Source organism: Phalacrocorax carbo, chromosome 17 (genome assembly GCF_963921805.1).
Source record: "Phalacrocorax carbo chromosome 17, bPhaCar2.1, whole genome shotgun sequence".
Lineage (NCBI taxonomy): Eukaryota > Metazoa > Chordata > Aves > Suliformes > Phalacrocoracidae > Phalacrocorax > Phalacrocorax carbo.
This window is the reverse complement of record NC_087529.1, coordinates 4,923,912-4,942,271: the sequence shown is the minus strand read 5'-3', so window position 1 is coordinate 4,942,271 and position 18,360 is coordinate 4,923,912. Positions and strand designations below refer to the sequence as shown.

Here is an 18,360-nt window from a genome sequence, read left to right as displayed (position 1 = left end):
CTGGCATATGTCTTTTAAACAGGAACATTTTTATAATCAAAAGTGCAGAAGAAAAGGAGAGACCACATGGCAGGCAAACATTTACAATTTACTTGCTCGTGAGCAAGGTAGGAAACATGAGCGTGGGCTAATGGTCAATGTGCTTTAATTGGGTCTTCCTGCCTCGAATCCTTTCCTGCCCCTTGAAGCAGCATGCTGATCCAATGTGAATGGCTTCGATTAAGAAGCTGCCAAAGGGGTTTTATTCCATATCAAAAGGAAAACATCATGTAACAAAAATCAATCTAACTTTCTGTTCTGTTTGCTGGTGGCTCACAAGAGAAAATCTCCAGCATGTAGAAGCACTGAGCCATGATTTATATTGTTGCATGAACATCTGAACACCAGAGCTTAAAAATTCAGCCTGTTCTACCCCTGTGAGTTTGGAAATGAGTTCAAATCATAGGAGAGTTCGGGCTGGAAGGGTCCTCAGAGGTCTCCGATCCAGCCTCCTGCTCAGAGCAGCATCAGTGTGCAGTCAGGCCAGGCAGCTGAGGGTTTTATCCAGGTGGTTCCTGGAAACCTCCAGGGACAGAAGTTCACAGCTGCTGCATCAGCCTCTCCCTGCTGCACTGCCCTCCTGGTGAGCAAAGATCTCCTGGTACCAGGTCAGAACTGCTCTCAGATTTCTGCCTGTGGCCTCCATCCTCCTGCCTTGCTCCACCAGAGAGGCTGGTGGCACCTTTGCAATCACCTCCTCGTCTGTCTTGAACTGGAGGGGGCTCGGGGAAGCAGACGCTGCACTCTAGACGCAGCCTGACGAGTGCTGGGCAGAGAGGGATAATCACTTCCCTCAATCTACTGGCTCGGCTCCTGCTAACGAGGCTCCGGGTGCTCTTGGCCTTCCTTACTGGCAGGACACTCTCCTGGCTCCTCCCGAGCTTGCTGTCCTGATCTGTAGTTTACTTTGAGGCCGCATCACATCAGTACACATTCATCCAACCCCCGTTGATGAGCTCTTCCTCCCTTTCTCGGGCGAGCCCTCGCACAAATCCTGGATGCTCTGTTCTCCCCACGGTACCCTCCTGCGTGGCGCTGGCACCGAGCGCCTGCGCGGGGACAATTGGCGAAATGTCCACGCACGCTTTGGAGGAGGGATCTGTCTAACAATGTAGGGGCCAGATCTCTGTAATCACGTTGTTCCTTGCATTGTCTCGTTACTCCAAACATCATAACACAAACATCATTTGTAAGGCTTTCTTAATTTGCCGCTGATGGCGTTGGATCCGGTTTCTGGCTCTGAAGCAGTAGCTTTCCTTTGTTGTTATCCAGTTCTTAACTAACGTGCACTCTTCAGTTTTCCTGCAGTCTCTCATTGGGAGGCCAAGGTTTATTTATAATACGTATAAATATTTTCTCCATCAAAATGCTGCATTAAGCGAAGGGATAATTTTTAACCTGCAAACCATCTCAGCTGTTGTATGCTAAACATAAAGAAGGTTTAGATGAATACTGTGCTTTCTATATCATATTTCAGCAAATTTTAAACAAAAATTTTAAACAAATTTTAAACCCAGAGCTACCAAAATACCTGGCTAAACTTCTCCGCGATGTTAAGATTGAGTTAAGCCTGTTGCCTCAAACTATTTCTTTGACTCCGAACATAGCTGGCACATAATCCACCACCTTTCCAATTTAGTTGTCAGTTTAGTTGCTCTCTCTCCCCTCAGTTTGACCAAAGAACCCTCAGACAGATGCTGTAAAGGCAATATAAGTTGCAGGATAATTTGAGGAAATAAAAAGCTTAGAAGAGTCACAAATAAGAAGATACGTATTTGTAGACAAGATCTGAAAGTCTGGGTAAGAGGACCTGGCTGTTACAGAATACTGACAAACCAAAGGAGAAAGAAGGTATTTCAGAAAAGAAAATACTGTCATTTAACTTTTTTTTTTTTTTTTAATTATTTTAAAAACCAACGCAACTGTACCTGCAAGCATTAGGGCATGCCCAAACCCAGTGACGACACTGCTCTCAGCAGAAGGCTGGACTGGATCAACTCTTGAAGTTCCTTCCAACTGGAATTATTTTAGGATTCAATAGTTCTATGCAAAATCCTACAACATGCTATTATTTAATTTGTACTAAACCTGTGTTACACTCTGTGGAAAAGGCAGATGATATCAAAGAACCCTGATCCCTTCAGTTTGAGTAAAATGGAAATGTATCTGTTTCTTTCACAGGAGAAAATGAAATCTGCCTCGGTAAGGCCCCCACGAGCTCCCCGTGCTTCCCACTTTCTGCAAAAGCGAGAAGCACGTTACGGTAGCGTGTTGCACACAGCTGAGGCACAGCTTACTGACAAGTGTTGAGAGTGAGCTGACACGCTATTTACAAAATCCGGAAAGCAGAGCCATCACACACGCGAGCTCTATGAGCTAACTCGTTTGTACTTTGCACCCAATAAAAATCAAATGCTGGAAAAAAATTTTCAGCAGTACTTAGGATTAATATTACTTAAGTGAGTACAAGGAGTTCTCTGTTTTCAGGGATCAGTCAAACACTTTAACAAAGGCCACGGAGCATCTGCTGCTGTATTTATTTTTTTTGCAGGGGATGGAACTACATGAACCCTGATAAACAAAAGCAGCATGCGACCAACCTGAGGACATCTGTGTGCTCTGCGGTCACGACTTTTAAATACAGCGTTTAAAAGCTAGAAGGTGAGGTTCACTAAGTCAGGGAACGCGGGACAGGAGGTTCAGCTGCCTTAGCTCTGTTTTTACAATTTTATATTGACAAGAGACATGAATGGCTGGAACCAGCACTGCGGTGATGGTTTATATCTAAAGACTAGGGAGAACGCCAGAATCCGAGAGTATTCAAGAGCTGCTGGTAGGTATCACACATGGTGCTACTAGCCGGAAAAACCACACGCTGTTCCTCGAGACCTTGTGAGCCCTTTGTCTGGCCCCAAACGCCGACAGGGAAGTAATGACTGCGGTGGAAGCCTACGTGGTGGTAGTCAGACTGGAAACCTGCTGTAGGATGGCAGCTTCAAATCCATGCAAAGGGAGCATTTAACTGTTAGAGATCTGCCTGCAACGATCCTAAATACAAATGAAAGTTGTGTTTTGCCGTTATTTTTCCTCGTTTGTTTTCTACGCTAACAATTAGCAGAGAGCGCCTGGTGGAGGTGCTTTTGATCAAATAGATATTCTTTTCATACTTACTTTTTTCAGTCTTAAGATTCATATCCATACATGCCTTTGCTGCCTCTGCACTTCTCACAGACTTGAGTGAGCACAGGAAAGCAGCCTGGGTCGGTTTTATCCCCACTGCCTGTTTCAGGGGTATCACCGCCACGCAAGATGCAAACGCTGACAGCAACCGATTGCATTCAGGCACAACAATTAACAAATGAATAGAAATTTTCCTTGTGATTTTCAGTCTCGAAGCCACTTTTCATGAAATCTAAATAAAAGGCTAAACTTGATTTTCCAGTATCTTTCAACCATGCTTTTAGATGAACAATTACATGAGCCTAGGACGTGTCCTATGGACACCCCGATGTCCTGCTTCGTTATCCTTCCTCAGAGACTGTTTTGTTTGCCCAAGCAAAAGGACTAGATCGCAAAAACAAGGAACACTGATAAAGTCCGTCTCAACGATGAACGTTATTTAAGTCCCAAACCCCAAGAATCTTGAGTTTGTGTGTCTGTATGATAAAAAAATATCACCCATTTTGTTTTAGTTTCTTTGTGAGCTATTAAGACTCGTGAAGTGGGCAACCACCAGCGAGGGCAGCATTTCTACATTCTGCAACTACGCTCGGAAAATTTTTATTTATATTAAACCCAGAAGCATCCTTAATATATTTTCTAGTTTGTGGCTGATTTTGCTCAAGGGACCTTGTCAACCATTGCTTTTAATTTTCACAAACATGAAATCTTTTACACACGAACAAGGAAGTTGGAGGCTTGTCCCAAACAAAAGGCACAATCTTCCAAGCTTCTGTCAGGTTTTTATTTTCCTGAAACAATAAATCAGCAAGCATGGATGACTGCATTTTACTAACTTCTTGCTTCAATTTCCTGGACCTAAGGGAAAAAGCGTAACAAAAGCTGTAATTAATACATACGCTGATCCTATGGGCCCTCGGCCAGCCGGGGCAGCTGTGCCTGCCGCCCGTGCACTTTCTCAGGACGCTTAATGGCCCCAATCTGTAGATAATGGGTAAATCTGTGACATAGAGAAAAGCAGCGACACAATCTCCTGTGCCAACCCCAGGGAGTGCAGGGAACAGAAGGATACACTCTGGCCGTAACCAGCAACTCCAGAACAGATTAAACAATAGGATAAAGATGAAAAACACTTTTGCAGTTGGGCTTTTAAGATTTAAAGGGAAGTGATGGTGGTCACCTGCTTTTGCTAGCAGGGCATTGGCAGGAGTCGGTGCATGCGTGCTTCCCATCACGCTGGGGGAAATAAGAGGTTTTTGCATAAGAAGGTACTTTCCCTGCCGCGCCTTCCCCCCTCCCAGGAGAAAGACCAACAACCATTGAGTTGGTGGACTTTACTCAAGGTTTAAAGGAAGGCTACCTACCTACCTTCAGGTGTAGACCATGTATCTTTAGCCCTTCAGCCACCCAGAGATACAGCACAGCTCACTTCACAGTCGCTCCTAGCTGACAAAATGGGCTGTGCCGACTTGAAGACAGTCCTCATCTGAAACTTGGGCAGCTCTGGTCAGGGAAGCAACAGGTGCCCAACAACAGAAAATGGCTGCAGTTTTTGGCAGTGAGACAGTCCCTTCATATCTTTAATGGCCTTTGGTACACCGCCAAATTGATTAAAGCTTTAGTACTGAAAAGGGCACATATGAACATATTTGAAAATCAGAATTTTTAATTTTTTTAATTGTACTTTCAATTCCTAAAAGCCTTAACAGAGGGAAATAATGACAGGAGCAACTATAGATCATATTCCTTGATTCAAACTAAATTTTCTATATTGAAATGACTCAAACAACACTGTGGAATTACCACACTTGTGAAGAACAACCATCGTGAATGCTCTGAAAATTTATCACTAGGCAGTAAGGACGACTGCATTGAGCGTCATCACTTAATGCTGCACTAATGCTCCAATTGCCACTGATAAATACAGCAAGAGATGGCTTCATTTCCAGAGACACCAGCTTCTCTGGCATCATCCTGGGCGATACTGATGCGTGCTAATCCTTGGTTAAATAGCCATTTAGCATCTTCGAGGGCCATAAAATAAGCACAATAGTTCATTTCCAGCTAAACATAACCACACTGTTTTGGGGAACATTCAAAAGCCAAACAACCCCAAGCAATATATGACTCGTGATAGATCAGCTCACTGTGGACTTCGGTCCAGTTGCCAACTCAGATATTCTTCCTTTTTGGAAAAAGGCGCCATTATAATTGTAGTCTCACATAGTCAGCGTCTGCTCAGGGAAAACACCTCAACACTACATACAATCTGTAAGAAAATACACGAACAAACACTCATAGGCGTTGATGCGGCAGCAGGAACATCAGTACACCAAGACCGTACACAAAGCACCTTCAGATCCTTGTTTCACAGGCACTGCTTCCCAGAGAAAACCTTCACGTACGCGAGGGCTCGTTTCCTCTACCGTTGAAATGGATTGTTTCCTAAGAAGCGTCATTACTACCAACAGCAGCACTGAACAAGGGGTGCTTGCTCACACTTACCTTTTGTAAACAATCGCAGAGTTTCAGATGAAAACACAGGTGAGGTGCAGTCTGCTTATCAGTTACCGGAGTTATGCTTCCCTTTCTTCAGAAAGTCCATGAACCAACAACTGGATTCAGCTCCTCTAGTTTTACTTCTACATTGCAATCCATTTGCAAGTGCATGTGTCCAAGCAAAAGCACCATCAGTTTTGACCTCCTACTCCTGTATGTTTCTCTCGGAGTTGACACCCCTCCAGTGACTAAGTGAAAGACTTTTGCCTTTGACTTTCCACTTTGTTAGCCTTAAGTCTTGCATCAACTAAAACCTAGCAGTAGGATACGTCTAAAATACATTGGCGTACACTAAAATAACACCAACAAACGTGCTGATGAATGGAAGATTCTAGAAGAAGCCTCATATTCAACTCCGAGTAAAAAGCCCAAATATTTGCTCAGAGTATTCTCTCTCTTCCTTTCCTTCTTAGATCTCGGTGGTACAATCTGACACATGCAGGGAGTGCTTCCTCTAGCAGCGACATAAAAAATGAGCCAGATCTCCAGTAGAATTTACCTTGCTAAACTTAGTTTGCATCCTGTGCAAAGTTTTCCCAAGGGTTTTTTTACCATTAGCATTAACCTCACAGTTATTTGTATTCATGATGAACTTTATCTTCCTAAAAAGCCATTGTCTCTGTTTACATCAAACTCCATCTTCTGCAGGTAGTACCAGAAAGCAGGCCTCAGGATGGCTTCAAGTTCTTTCCCTTCCTAAAGAAACCTAGTGGCACATTTGCCACAACTTATAAGGAAAAATAAAATGTAACCGAAGCCATCACTCTATTGATCACAGCCACAATACAGGGAACTGTTACAACACGTGAACCAAGGGCTACTTTCACCATTGAGATGGAGCAGATGACCTCCTTTCTTCCAGTCCAAGTCTGTGATTTTACAGGCCGAGCACGTTACAGAACGTCAGAGGAAACGACTGCCCGTGCTGCATCGTGCGACTCTTCCTTTAGCTGCAGGAAAGAACTTCTGTTGCTGGTGAATGTAGCAGTTTCATTCTCCACCTACACAAACTGCTATCCGGAGAGGACCAGGCATCTACGCTGAAGCAGTGCAGACACATTAGTTCTTGGCCTGTTATTATGAACTATATTTATCTTCACCTTGCATCTTTCCTTCTGCTTCTGTCTTTTCTGCATTGAGAGCTGTTTCTGTCTGATGGAAACTGCTACTCTGCTCGACCTAAGGGTGTCTATTGATCAGCTATACAAGAACAATTAAACAAATGCTTATGCACAGAATTACTAAGTGTAATTTACTTCAGATTCTATTGTAATGTGAAAAATTTTAACTGCAGAAATTGTCCCTCCTGGTGAGGCAAACCCCTGCACTAATAAGCAATATGCAGATGTTTCCCACTGCATATCAACTTTCATTTATTTTCTCATTTTGAAAGGTTAAAAATCAGTTTTTCCTGTGAGAGCTGAATTCCCTGAGAGCTGAATGAGACGTGAATTCAGGCTTCTGCTCGCAGAGCGGGTAAGGCGGGCAGCGCTGCCGCCGCGTGGCTGCGAGCACCGTTGCACCGCCCCAGGTCCAGCTGAAAGCAAAAAGTCAGCACACGCCATTAAAAGACTTGTCTCATGACTTCCTACCAAGCCCTCCAATGATGGAGTCTCTGTGTGATTTTCTTATAAACCCATTATCTCTGCAATGTTTTGAAGCAAAGCGCTTTTTTTTAACCTACTTTTCTGTAAACTCAAAAGAAGCCTTATTTACCAGAGCACGAGAACCTGGAATAAAATTATTACAGTTCAAATTTTAATTGATCACGTACACATACAAAAAATTAAGCAATTAAATACTTCAGAAGACATTTAACTTTTTCCCCACTTTAATAACCTGCAGAAGGATTCTCAAGGGTAGGTAAGAAGTAATCCTGTGTGCAGCCACTGCACTTCTAAGTCATCACTGATCTCACTTCAGATCTATCAAAATTCCACCACAGAAAAATGTGAGAACCACTGAACTCATGGGGTTCAGTGCACTAGTTCTTCAGACTTACTTGTAAGAAGGAAAAGTCTCACTCTCTCTGATGTACACGGGCACATATTTTAAATAGGATTAAATAGATTAATTCTAAAAAACTGAACAGAATGTTCCTAAAAGGAAAACTAAAATAACATAAAAACAAAACTTGGAAGAGTTGAAATGTCTTGGTGCTTAGAACTAAGTGAAGAAACTGCAGAGAACTGCTAAATGCTTACTCACGTTCCATCGTCTGAATTAACAAATCCGTTTAAGCTTAATCAAAACAGCACAGAAACTTCAAAGCAGGAAAACAGCTATTAAAAGTTGTCTGACAAGAAGTGACACTTCACCTGCATCCACAGTATTTAATTTGTTTGAATAATATAGTTACAGATAAACAGGTTCACTCCATATACAATTACCAATACTTTTTTTTTTTAATACAGCTCATATTCCAGTACATCAACACTATTTTATTTACAAGGTATTTATGTACATTAACATATTTCTAAAGTCAGTGCATTGTCAATAAGTTTTATACAATAATTTACAAAGTGAATGTAGTTAATAGTTAACTTAATAAATTTACTACTAATTCATGAATTAATTTAATTTAAAAAATTAATTACAACCAATGTAACAAACACAGAAGATCAAATAACATTAGTAGATTGTGCTACCTGCTTAAATAAAACATTTTAAAGTAAATCAGTTGAAAATCTTCCACTTTTTATGGAGCTTGCGTAGGGAGGAGTAGACAAATGGGTACTGAAAACGCTTCTAACCTAGAAATTCACAAGTCATGTTTGCTTTTCTTCAGTCTCAATGTTTAGACCACTTTAAAGATAAAAGACCATATAGGATAGGGAGCAACACTTTACAAGTAAGACAATACTTATTTTGGAAGCAGTCTGCTGTCCTCAAAGAGGCACGACCTCCAACAAAGGCAGGGAGGTCTTTGCCTGAGTAAAGACAGCAAGATCAGCAGATGTGATTTCTTGAATGGATAAAACTCGGGTCTTTCTGGAAATTATAAACTTACTGGGAGGTTTGGTATTCTTGTAAAACACATTAAGATGAATCCAAACATTTATTTCAGAGATCAACCCTGTTAAGTGTCGATTTTGTAAGTGAAGATACAAAATGTAAAGAATTTGGAAGATGAGGTATGACAGAATTAGTAAGCTGCTCAGACTCAGCTGAAGAACAAAAGGCCAAAAGAGTGAAACTTATCTTCATTCAGATATGCAAACAATTTAACACTGAAAATGTTTAAAGAAATGCCTACTCAAAAAAATAACCTTTTTTTCCAGTCTCTGCCAAGACTCAGTCATGCTTTCCTTCGTGCAATAAGCCCGTTGACTTAAAAGAGTATCACATTGCAAGGGCACAGAAAGCAATTCTGGTTTAACTGCAAGTATACGCATACCTGTTGCGAAAAGGGAAATTTGAAAAGGCAACCAAATTTTGAAAAAAAGAAACTCCAATAAATTATGAAACCAATTTAAAAAAAACATCCATGAATGCTACGATAGCTACCTGACAGCCACAGCTTCTTATTTGTTTGAAATACACAGTGAATAATTCACAGCCATTCACTCCAGAGCCCTTACAACAACAAAAACAAACTATGTTTTTGAATTTAGTTACACGAATTTTTAAAAGTGCAAATTTAAAAGCAACACCAGTCATGAAACATAAGCTTAAGCATCTTTCCTTCCAAAAGCTGGGAACATTTTGTGCAATGTGCACATTTTAAGACACCATGCGTGTAATCACAATTACTCTCCTCAACCTGAAGTTTCTTCTCGAGGCATCTCAAAAGTCAGAGATGGCACTCTTCAGGCAGAAAAGCCGTTCCTGAAATATGTTGATCTGCACAGCCAACATGTGGAGAAAACACAACTATAATAAACCATTCAAGCGTAGAAATTAATCTCTTCTCAAATTATGATTTGGTTGTGCTCCCAACATACAGAAAGAAAGCAACTGACACACACTAGTGGTGGCAAAACTGGAAACATCTCCTACTCTTGATGTTCATCCTTTAAATTTGTGCACTTTTCCTTCTCTTGCTTTCCCTGTTTTGCCAATAAAATGCAATAAAACTGCAGGAAAAAGGAGGTAGCAATATCATGTTGTCCAAAGACAACACTACAATTTTTTTTTCTCCCATTATCTTGAACCTAGAGAGAGTCTTAGGGGTTTGTTAGAACAGTTGGTAAACTCTACACTACTTTGTATAGCTCTTATTTGGACTATTTAATTTAGCTCTTATTTGGTCCTAGTCGGCTTTTCTCAAACCATTTCATTTAAAGGCCAATGGCAGTCTCAGCCTGATGTCTAACATCAGAAATGTTTCGAGCATGTAGTGAGATAACAGAACAAAACAATACTACCTTTATACTAACTGCTATTTAATTAGGGTTTTCTTCTTGTGCTTTCAGATCACGGGGTACAATAACTACACTTAGGCTATCTGCTTCCATAACATTTTTGCCAAATAGAAGTTTCAGGATGTTACCCCTCACATTCTCACAACAGTCCATGGAAGATCGTCTGCTTACTGTAAAACACAGTACTTCTTATAATCTGACTCGAAATCTTCATCCATGCTGCTTGTGTCTGCCATCTTTTTGCCGTCTATCTTTGGCAGAAATTGTGCATAGTCTACCCCCTGCTGCTCATAGAAAAGAATGTAGGCAGAGTCGGTGTCGATTTCATCGGGGTGCAATTCCTGCAAAGAGAAAAACGTGTTCTGCAATATGCAACGGGACAATTGTGTTACTGTCACTGAACTTAAAATACACACAATTGCCCTAGAAACAGTATTTTTAACTGGCTGTTTACAACAACAAGAATCCCATTTTCTCTCTCCTTATTATCGTTAGAGGGCTCCATTATTTACTTGAAAAGTATGACAAATTTGATAGTGATAAATGCAAATACTTGGAAATGTTGGAACTTAATTCAGTAATTGAATACAAAACTGCTAGCATCATGAAAAATATTCTTGGACTTCCATTTTTAGTAATTTTTCCGTCTTTGTACAAAATAAACATCTTCCCTTAACTATGGTAGCAGCTGATGAACAGATGTTAAACTGAAAAAAAAAATCAATCTGTGGTACAATTTCAGTTAACAATTTTAATATTTATCCAGTGCATCTCTGGAGATGCCCATGATTTCAAAGAGCAGTTCTCACCAGATATAAATTTCTTGGGCCCTGGGTAACCAAGAGAAAAACTGTTTGCTACAAAAAGAAATAACTTACCTTACAGCTACTGTCATTGTAGCAGTACCACTTGTTGTTTGGGTTTTTGGCATAAGTGACATAATGACCCCCTCCCATAATTCCTGAATGGCACTGAAGAAAATGAAGAGGAAAATAAATTCTGGATCAAACACTGAAACTCAGAATTCACAGAACAAACAATTCACAAATTCACGATCTTTGAGTGACAATGGTTCATGACAATCTATACATCTGGAGCTGACTAAGCGTACGTTCTCAAGCAGAAAAAACATGCAGAGATACACTTTGCAGTTGTACGGCAAATCTATTTTGCTGAAAACGGCTCTACTTTGCTCTCCTCCTCAATAGTTCCCTACTTTTTGTAGAGTAAATGCATTTAGCCAAAACAATGCCTCATAAAGATAGTTTACTTGTGTAAAAGAAGTCAACTTACCGAAATTGCATATAGGTTGTAAATAGGGTTAACGCATACTTCTTCTCTTTGGTCATCTGTAATATCGTCCTCGCTGTGGTTATCAATTTGACCGTTGATACTGCCGTTACTGAATGCATTCTGCTCACAGATGTATCCATTGGCTAGAGTCATCTCACTGTCCTGAGCAGTATATAGTTCACTCTGACTACCACCCAAAATCTGCCCTCTAGTAAGAGCATCACTTTGATCACAAGTAAATCTCTGTTCCTGGTCAGTACCATTCTCTTTACTTGAATCCAAATTTTCTTTGCTACTTGACAGTTTGTTTTTACCCAGTTGTGGTAGCCGCAGACGCCCTTTACCTCTTCCTAAAGTCCTTGGGCTACTATTTGGGCTACTGTTTTTACTTGAAGGACAGCTGGTTCCACTTTTCCTCCCCAAAGATGGAGATGCTAAAACAGAAAACATGTGGACTAGTAAGGTAAGTAAACACATAACCTAGATTTTTTTTTAAAGTAAACAAACATTAAAACACACTGTTTCACTACAACTAATAGGTAGTGTAAAAAAGTAAAACTATCTTTGCACACACACATACACAGACCTATAAACTGAGGCTTAACTCTGTTCTGCAGGGGCACAACACAAGCAGGCAGTGCCAACAGCTGTTGCACTTTTTTCTTTTTTTTTTTTTTTTCTTTTTTTTTTTTTTTAATGCAAAGCTTCACTAAGTTTTCCAGGGCAAACATCAATAGAAATGTTTCAAAATAAGTGTAGTGCTTTGGCCAAAGAAACATTAAAATTTTATTCATAATATAATTATTTTTCCCCCTCCAAATACGAGTACTGCCCGGGATTTTCCCTAATTATTGCCTACCTTTGATATTATTCAAGACAGTAGTGTTAAGGGAGGATGGACTTCTGTTCAGTGTATCTCCTTCTCCTGGTGTGTAAGTGATCTGCAGATCTATTTTCCTAGACTCCCCTTGGAGAGGCCGTGGTTCAGGAAGGCCGTCAACCTGGAATGTTAGCTGCTTTCTTTGAAAATGACTTGGATCCCTTTGTACCAAAAAGGCACTTGGGTCAAAATTTTCTCTGGGAAACTTAACAATTTTCTGAGATTTTATCCAGCGGCCATTTACAAACTGAAATCTTTTCAGGTGAATGATCTAAGGAGAAACACATTGGAGAAAATGAAAGGAGGATGATTACATGACAAGGAGTAATTTCACAGTTCAAAAATAATTTTCCCAAAACATACACACCTTATCATATGCTAATATGAAACAGTGACAATGCTGTAGTGTGACAATTTGGATTTTGGAATCAAGCTGGTAAAATACAGAACTAATATCTTCATGGGGAAAAGATGGAAAAGGTTGCTTCAATTCAGTGATCAGCACTGTGTGCTTTGAATAACCTATCAAATTTGGAAAGCAACAAACGCAGGTGCTACACAACTAGACAAAAGATCATGTTACTGGAAAGAGTGCCTAAGCATGAATTCTATGTCAGAACAGATGACACCGAATGCAAAACGTCACCATTTCCTGCAATGTATCAGCTAAAAAGATTCAAAAAGGGATTTGAGGTTTGTTTTATTTGCCTGCGTTACAGAAATGCATGAAACAAACTAAGCCAATGCTCCTCCTGAGACTGTGAACTGTTCTTATTCAGAACAAGGAGACATACCTAAGCAATTCACATTTGTGATCAATGTACTTTGGTTTTGTTGCTCTAGAGGAAAATTACACAAGATCATACCAAAATAGGGGGAAGTCTCCAAAGATCCAGTTTTTTGGTGGCCAAACAATGGGTCTTGCATTTGGAACAGTAGTACATCTCATCCTCCCCCAGTTCTTCCTCACTGGTGAAGGCTCTAAGACAGCTATCCAGATTGATGGGCTCTGCTTGAGCTCGTCGGCTTTGTTCAACACTTTCATGTTCTTCTACAATCTAAAGTGAGATAAAACTGTATCTGACTTGGAAAAACATACAAACTGCTCAGAGGAAGGCTCTATTGACAGTACCATACAAATAATATCATGTAGTTACTTAGGATTGAAGATAAAAACTAGGCGCACTAAGTTTTAGCAGAAATTTTATTTCAGTTATGAAGAGGCAGACATACAAATAATTCACTGTCCTTATTCTTGGGTTCTGCTCACAAAATTCTCCATAAAGCACAAGTTTATACATTCAACACACAAGTCTGAAAAGCTATTCTAAGCTATAGGCTTACCTTCAGATATGTTTTATTGACTCAGTAAGGAAACAGATTTACTCACATGCATAACTGTTTATAGCACTGGTGTGCTTAGAAAAAGTATCAAATTAACATACTTTGTGTTATTCTGGAGGCTAGATCAAAAGCAACTTACAACAGCCAGAAAATACACTGCTGTGGTTTCTCAAAAAGCATCTCTTCTGCATTATGGCCATGTAAGAGGTCTAACATGAAGACATCAATTTATCCAGAATATACTGTTCAGTGATTACTGGCTTTATTTTAACATTAAATGGTCAAAAGAAGCATCAATTGGGGGGGGGGGGGGGGGGGTGGTGGAAATCAGTGAAATGGGTTTTGCTTCACAGCTATTAACAAACAACAAAGGGTTTGCTTTGAAATTTTACCCGTTCTTGCGAGGTCTGGTAGCGCAGATGGAGTGCTGTTGGATCCCAGTCTACAGCAATGTAAGCATTCCCAACACAAGCTCTGTCTTCTGTGCACTCAATTTTACAGCCACGGCAAAATCTAAATCAAGTTAGATGTGGAAAATAAACCATCCAATAATTAAGTTTCACATTACTTCATGTTCCAGTTCTGCTCCTTATTTTGTAATATAGGCACTCCCAAAGTTTCAGGCCTTGCCTTGGAAACAATAACATGTCAGTTCACTATTTTACTATAAAACTTTAACAGAGATGAGAAATTGAAGCAGTTGGGTGAGCTCCACCATCAACCTGCACATAAGGCTGACCAAGCCTACCTACGACACCAAAAAACTACACTGCTTTGTCTCCATAAAGATTTTACAAAATGTTAGCTAATGTACTTTATTTATCTAGCTGTAAGAGATGACTTTTTTTTTTTAATAAGCATATGGTCTGAATACCTTCCAGCAAGGGTCTGAAATTTTCATTACATTCTCTCTGTTTAGGGAAAATTCCAAGTGTGTTTCCAGGGTGAATTTCTTATTGTCCACTTTAGTTCTTACTCTCCAAATGGCACAGGAACTAGTGAGGGTAAATGATTCACATCTAAAAGCTTGGTTTTGTATGAAACCCCCACAAATCATCCAAATATGTACATATGTGCCTGCATATAAACACACATGCACATAGAATATTGTAAGGGGTTAAAAGGTTTTTGATAATATCATGTCTGCCTCCTAATTTAAAGTTTCTGTGTCAGCAGAGCTTTCAGCTCTCCAAGCCATACAAGCTATTCTACAGTGAAAGTCTGCCACATGAGGGTTTTGGTTAAATTAGATTCTAGAGTCTTATGGTTTGATATTACCTCTGAAGTCTAAAATGTATCAAAACCCCATTACCATAAATTAAATTTCTGCTGGAGTGATTCCCTTTCTTAAATCTAAAAAAAGGACAATTTACCTGTACCATGGACACCAAGCACAAGAATTTCCATCCTTCTGAACTACCCTTAGGGTGAATGGATACTGATATCCCATGCTATCATCACTGAAACAGAGGAGAATGCAACATGAAACATGAGTACTTGTTCAGGCTACCAATTACCTTCCTTCACAATGCTTCCTATGTTTATTTTAAAAAAAAAACACACACACCCCCCCCTCAAAATGATAATTTTTATTAGATTAAGCTTTTAAAACAAGACTGGACTTTACATTGCCTAAATTTGTCAGATATGAGTTATCAGTCACCGGAAGAGAAAGAACCAACCAATTTGTGTGAAGTCAACCTTTAAGCACAGCTCAAAGGTATACATTTAACTGTATTAAAAAGAATTAAAATTTATTTTTAATTATTGCCATTATTAAATTGAAGGACTCCAAAATGACTTCTTACAAAAATAACCCACTAAATGGAATCTGCAGGCAGAAATCATCTGGGGTAAAAGCATGTACAATTGTTCCTAAAGTTGTGGACATTTAAAGCTTAATTATATATTAAAAGAACCACACGTTCATTCAACAGAGGTATTACAAGACGTCAGAACTGATAAAGATGAAAAATGAATATAGTTTTAAATCTTTTAAGCAAGTCCACTCCACCGTATAACACCATTCAAGCCAAAGACTGAGATGCCACACTCACCAGTCTTGTGCATGATTACTAGCTTCCTGAGGCGGGAGAGGACTGGCAAGCCTGGAAACCTGAATCCACACTGCATCATACAGGTCTTTTTTCCTTGTATGAACTGTGCAAGGAACAATTAGTGGCATTCCAAAGAGACTAGGACGATTCTTCTGAGATGAAAGAAAATACAATTCTGTCCGCATCTGCGTATGTGAAATAAAAGAATGACTCAGATATAAGTATGCATTAACCCACATTACCATAATTACTAGGATGCTGACCTTGTTACTTATTTCAGGCTTTGGCAATTAAAATAAACCATTAAGTCTATTAAAAGTCCTCAATTTCAGCACTGTTTTCTAATATTAAATACTGTAAATTTTGATCATTGACTTGAAACTGCCTGAAAACTCTTTTGTATTTTATGATATTATGGCAATATTATTTAGGCATTAGACCACATCAACATCAAGCTGTATTTCACCATGTACAATATTTTATATTTCAAATGATGAATTATTTTTACTTTTCCCACCACATGGTAACATTGTAATGCAGACAGACATGTGCCTAATGATGCTAATACTGTCCCAAAATGACCTCTACACTAGGCAAGCTTATGTTTGCTAGAGAAAGAAAACCTTTATGTCTAAAGGAGGCACTACAGACTTGGACGCGACTTATTCCAAGCAGACAAACTAACCTTCACGCTACATCTCCCATTTATAAGAAAGATTTTAACACTGACTTCATGACACTGAGGTACAGCAAATGCCTACCACCTTGCATAGTTTGTATACAATTAAGCCTTTCCATTGATAAGATTTTTGACAATGATGAGCATGGATTCCTGGAACAGCTTCCACAAACAACTTTTACTGGTTTTTAAGCTGTATAACTAGCAGCTTGTAATGGCTCAAAAGCATTATACCAACCACTTAAAAGATTCTGCAAAATTTCAATCAAGGTAACATTGGTTAGTGGCCACTTCTTGAGAGAATAAAGCAAAAAACCCTCAAACAAACACACAGTAAAGAGGGAAGTTAAATGGCCTTCTGGCACACATCCACCAGGCTCTAAACATCAACAGACTCTAAAGTCTGGACAGAGCGCACAGAACGCGTGGCTATTTGAAGTGTTCAGTCATCCGACTGACATTTAGAGTTCAACTTAACTACAGATGCTTTTCCAAAGAGTAGTTCATGCTAACAGAATGACCCAGGAATGTACTATATATCTTCACTCTGTTTCGTATGAGAAATAAAGCTTTTTCCACATAATGGAAAAGAAATGCGTTTCTAGTAGCTCCTCTAACTTTGAGCTTTTTCTGCTCAAAGACTCTAGAACATTTAATCAGGGAGTTACTGAATGCCCAAGTATGCAACTCAGCATTAAAGAACTGGGAAGCATGCCAGTACTAAGGGAAGAAAAATACACCAACATCAGACATTACGATTTAAATTTACAAGAGTTGTGTTTTTGTAGAACTTGGCTCTCACTTAAGAGGGGAAGTTATTCATGCTCCCTCTTCTTAAGAAATAAAGATTAATTTATCTTATAGACATTTTAAAAACCCTCACTGACTTTCAAAGTGTGTTATGCAAACAACTTGTAACAAATGCAAAATTTACTCACCATTTTTCTATGGACAGCAATTATATACCCTGTACATGGACTATCAGAAAGCAAGGGCACATGACCGTTGAGAGTCCAGTTGGCGAGGTTGCGCTCTGTTCCACATGGCACTACAGTATTTGGCATTCCGTTCGGAATTAGGGTTGGTTTAGGAAGGTCCCCGTTCATCATTATGTTGGGTGCTCCATTAGCTGAAGGCCCAGTTGAGACATCTGTAAACAGACAGTTACATTCTCAATTATCTCCAATAACTAGAACTGATCACAAGACTTTTGTTCCTTCCATTCTGTTCAATGGATTTCATGAAATATCTTCTACTCTCCGTAAGACCAACATCGAACCTTTTCTTTGCCTACAACTTTGGAAAATCAGGCCATGCAAGAGTGAAGTACAAGAGTAAAGTACAACAGAGGTGGTTACAACCCATACATCAAACCACAAACAATAAAACCAAAACTGAACACCGTGCTTCCAGTTTTTTACGTGTTCTGCCTTAGAGCCAATCCTCAAGTAATAAAATATTCTGCTTGTTTCTTGTGTTTTTAACTAAAATAAGTATATAGCAATCTTCAGACTGCTGTCCTCAGCATGATCCTAAGAAGTATCACAGACGATCAGTAGATACTGAGACTGCCCACAGCTCCTTTGTGGACCAGAACTCTAACTTATTTGTCTTTTCTTTAATCCTCGCTGTTACTTACCACTAAGAAGTAAGGTTTTCTCCTGAATTTCTCTAGTTTCTAAGCACTGTGCATTTTAAATCAACAGGAAAATAAATGTTTTCTTTTACCTGTCTGCACAGGGCTTGATGCTGATGTAGGGGATCCTGGAATTGGTATTTCAAATGCACACAAAAACCCACTCACTGATAACCGGACTTTCTGGTTGTCTTGAGGGAAGTTCTTCAGTAAAAAAGGGAAAGTTAGTCAGACATGTATATTCTTCTGTCTGTGACTGAACACGTTTTGTTCTTTTGAAAACAGTGTCTCTATAGGCTCATCTCTCCCCTCCCATCTGCTTGCTTACA

General features: G+C 39.6%; 1 protein-coding gene across 3 annotated transcripts in view; it reads right to left on the bottom strand.

Moving 5' to 3' along the window:
* Positions 1-7,514: 7,514 nt before the first annotated feature.
* Positions 7,515-18,360, bottom strand: part of USP32 (ubiquitin specific peptidase 32) — an 84,887-nt gene continuing 74,041 nt past the window's right edge. For all 3 annotated transcript variants that reach the window (XM_064468188.1, XM_064468189.1, XM_064468190.1), the window contains exons 25-34: positions 18,124-18,235; positions 17,334-17,545; positions 15,717-15,901; positions 15,033-15,119; positions 14,052-14,172; positions 13,182-13,373; positions 12,295-12,586; positions 11,436-11,869; positions 11,021-11,113; positions 7,515-10,483 (exon numbers count right to left, since the gene is read on the bottom strand). In XM_064468188.1, coding sequence (XP_064324258.1) covers positions 10,310-10,483; positions 11,021-11,113; positions 11,436-11,869; positions 12,295-12,586; positions 13,182-13,373; positions 14,052-14,172; positions 15,033-15,119; positions 15,717-15,901; positions 17,334-17,545; positions 18,124-18,235 — 1,902 coding nt within the window. In that variant the 3' untranslated portion in view covers positions 7,515-10,309. The remainder of the gene's footprint in view (positions 10,484-11,020; positions 11,114-11,435; positions 11,870-12,294; positions 12,587-13,181; positions 13,374-14,051; positions 14,173-15,032; positions 15,120-15,716; positions 15,902-17,333; positions 17,546-18,123; positions 18,236-18,360) is intronic.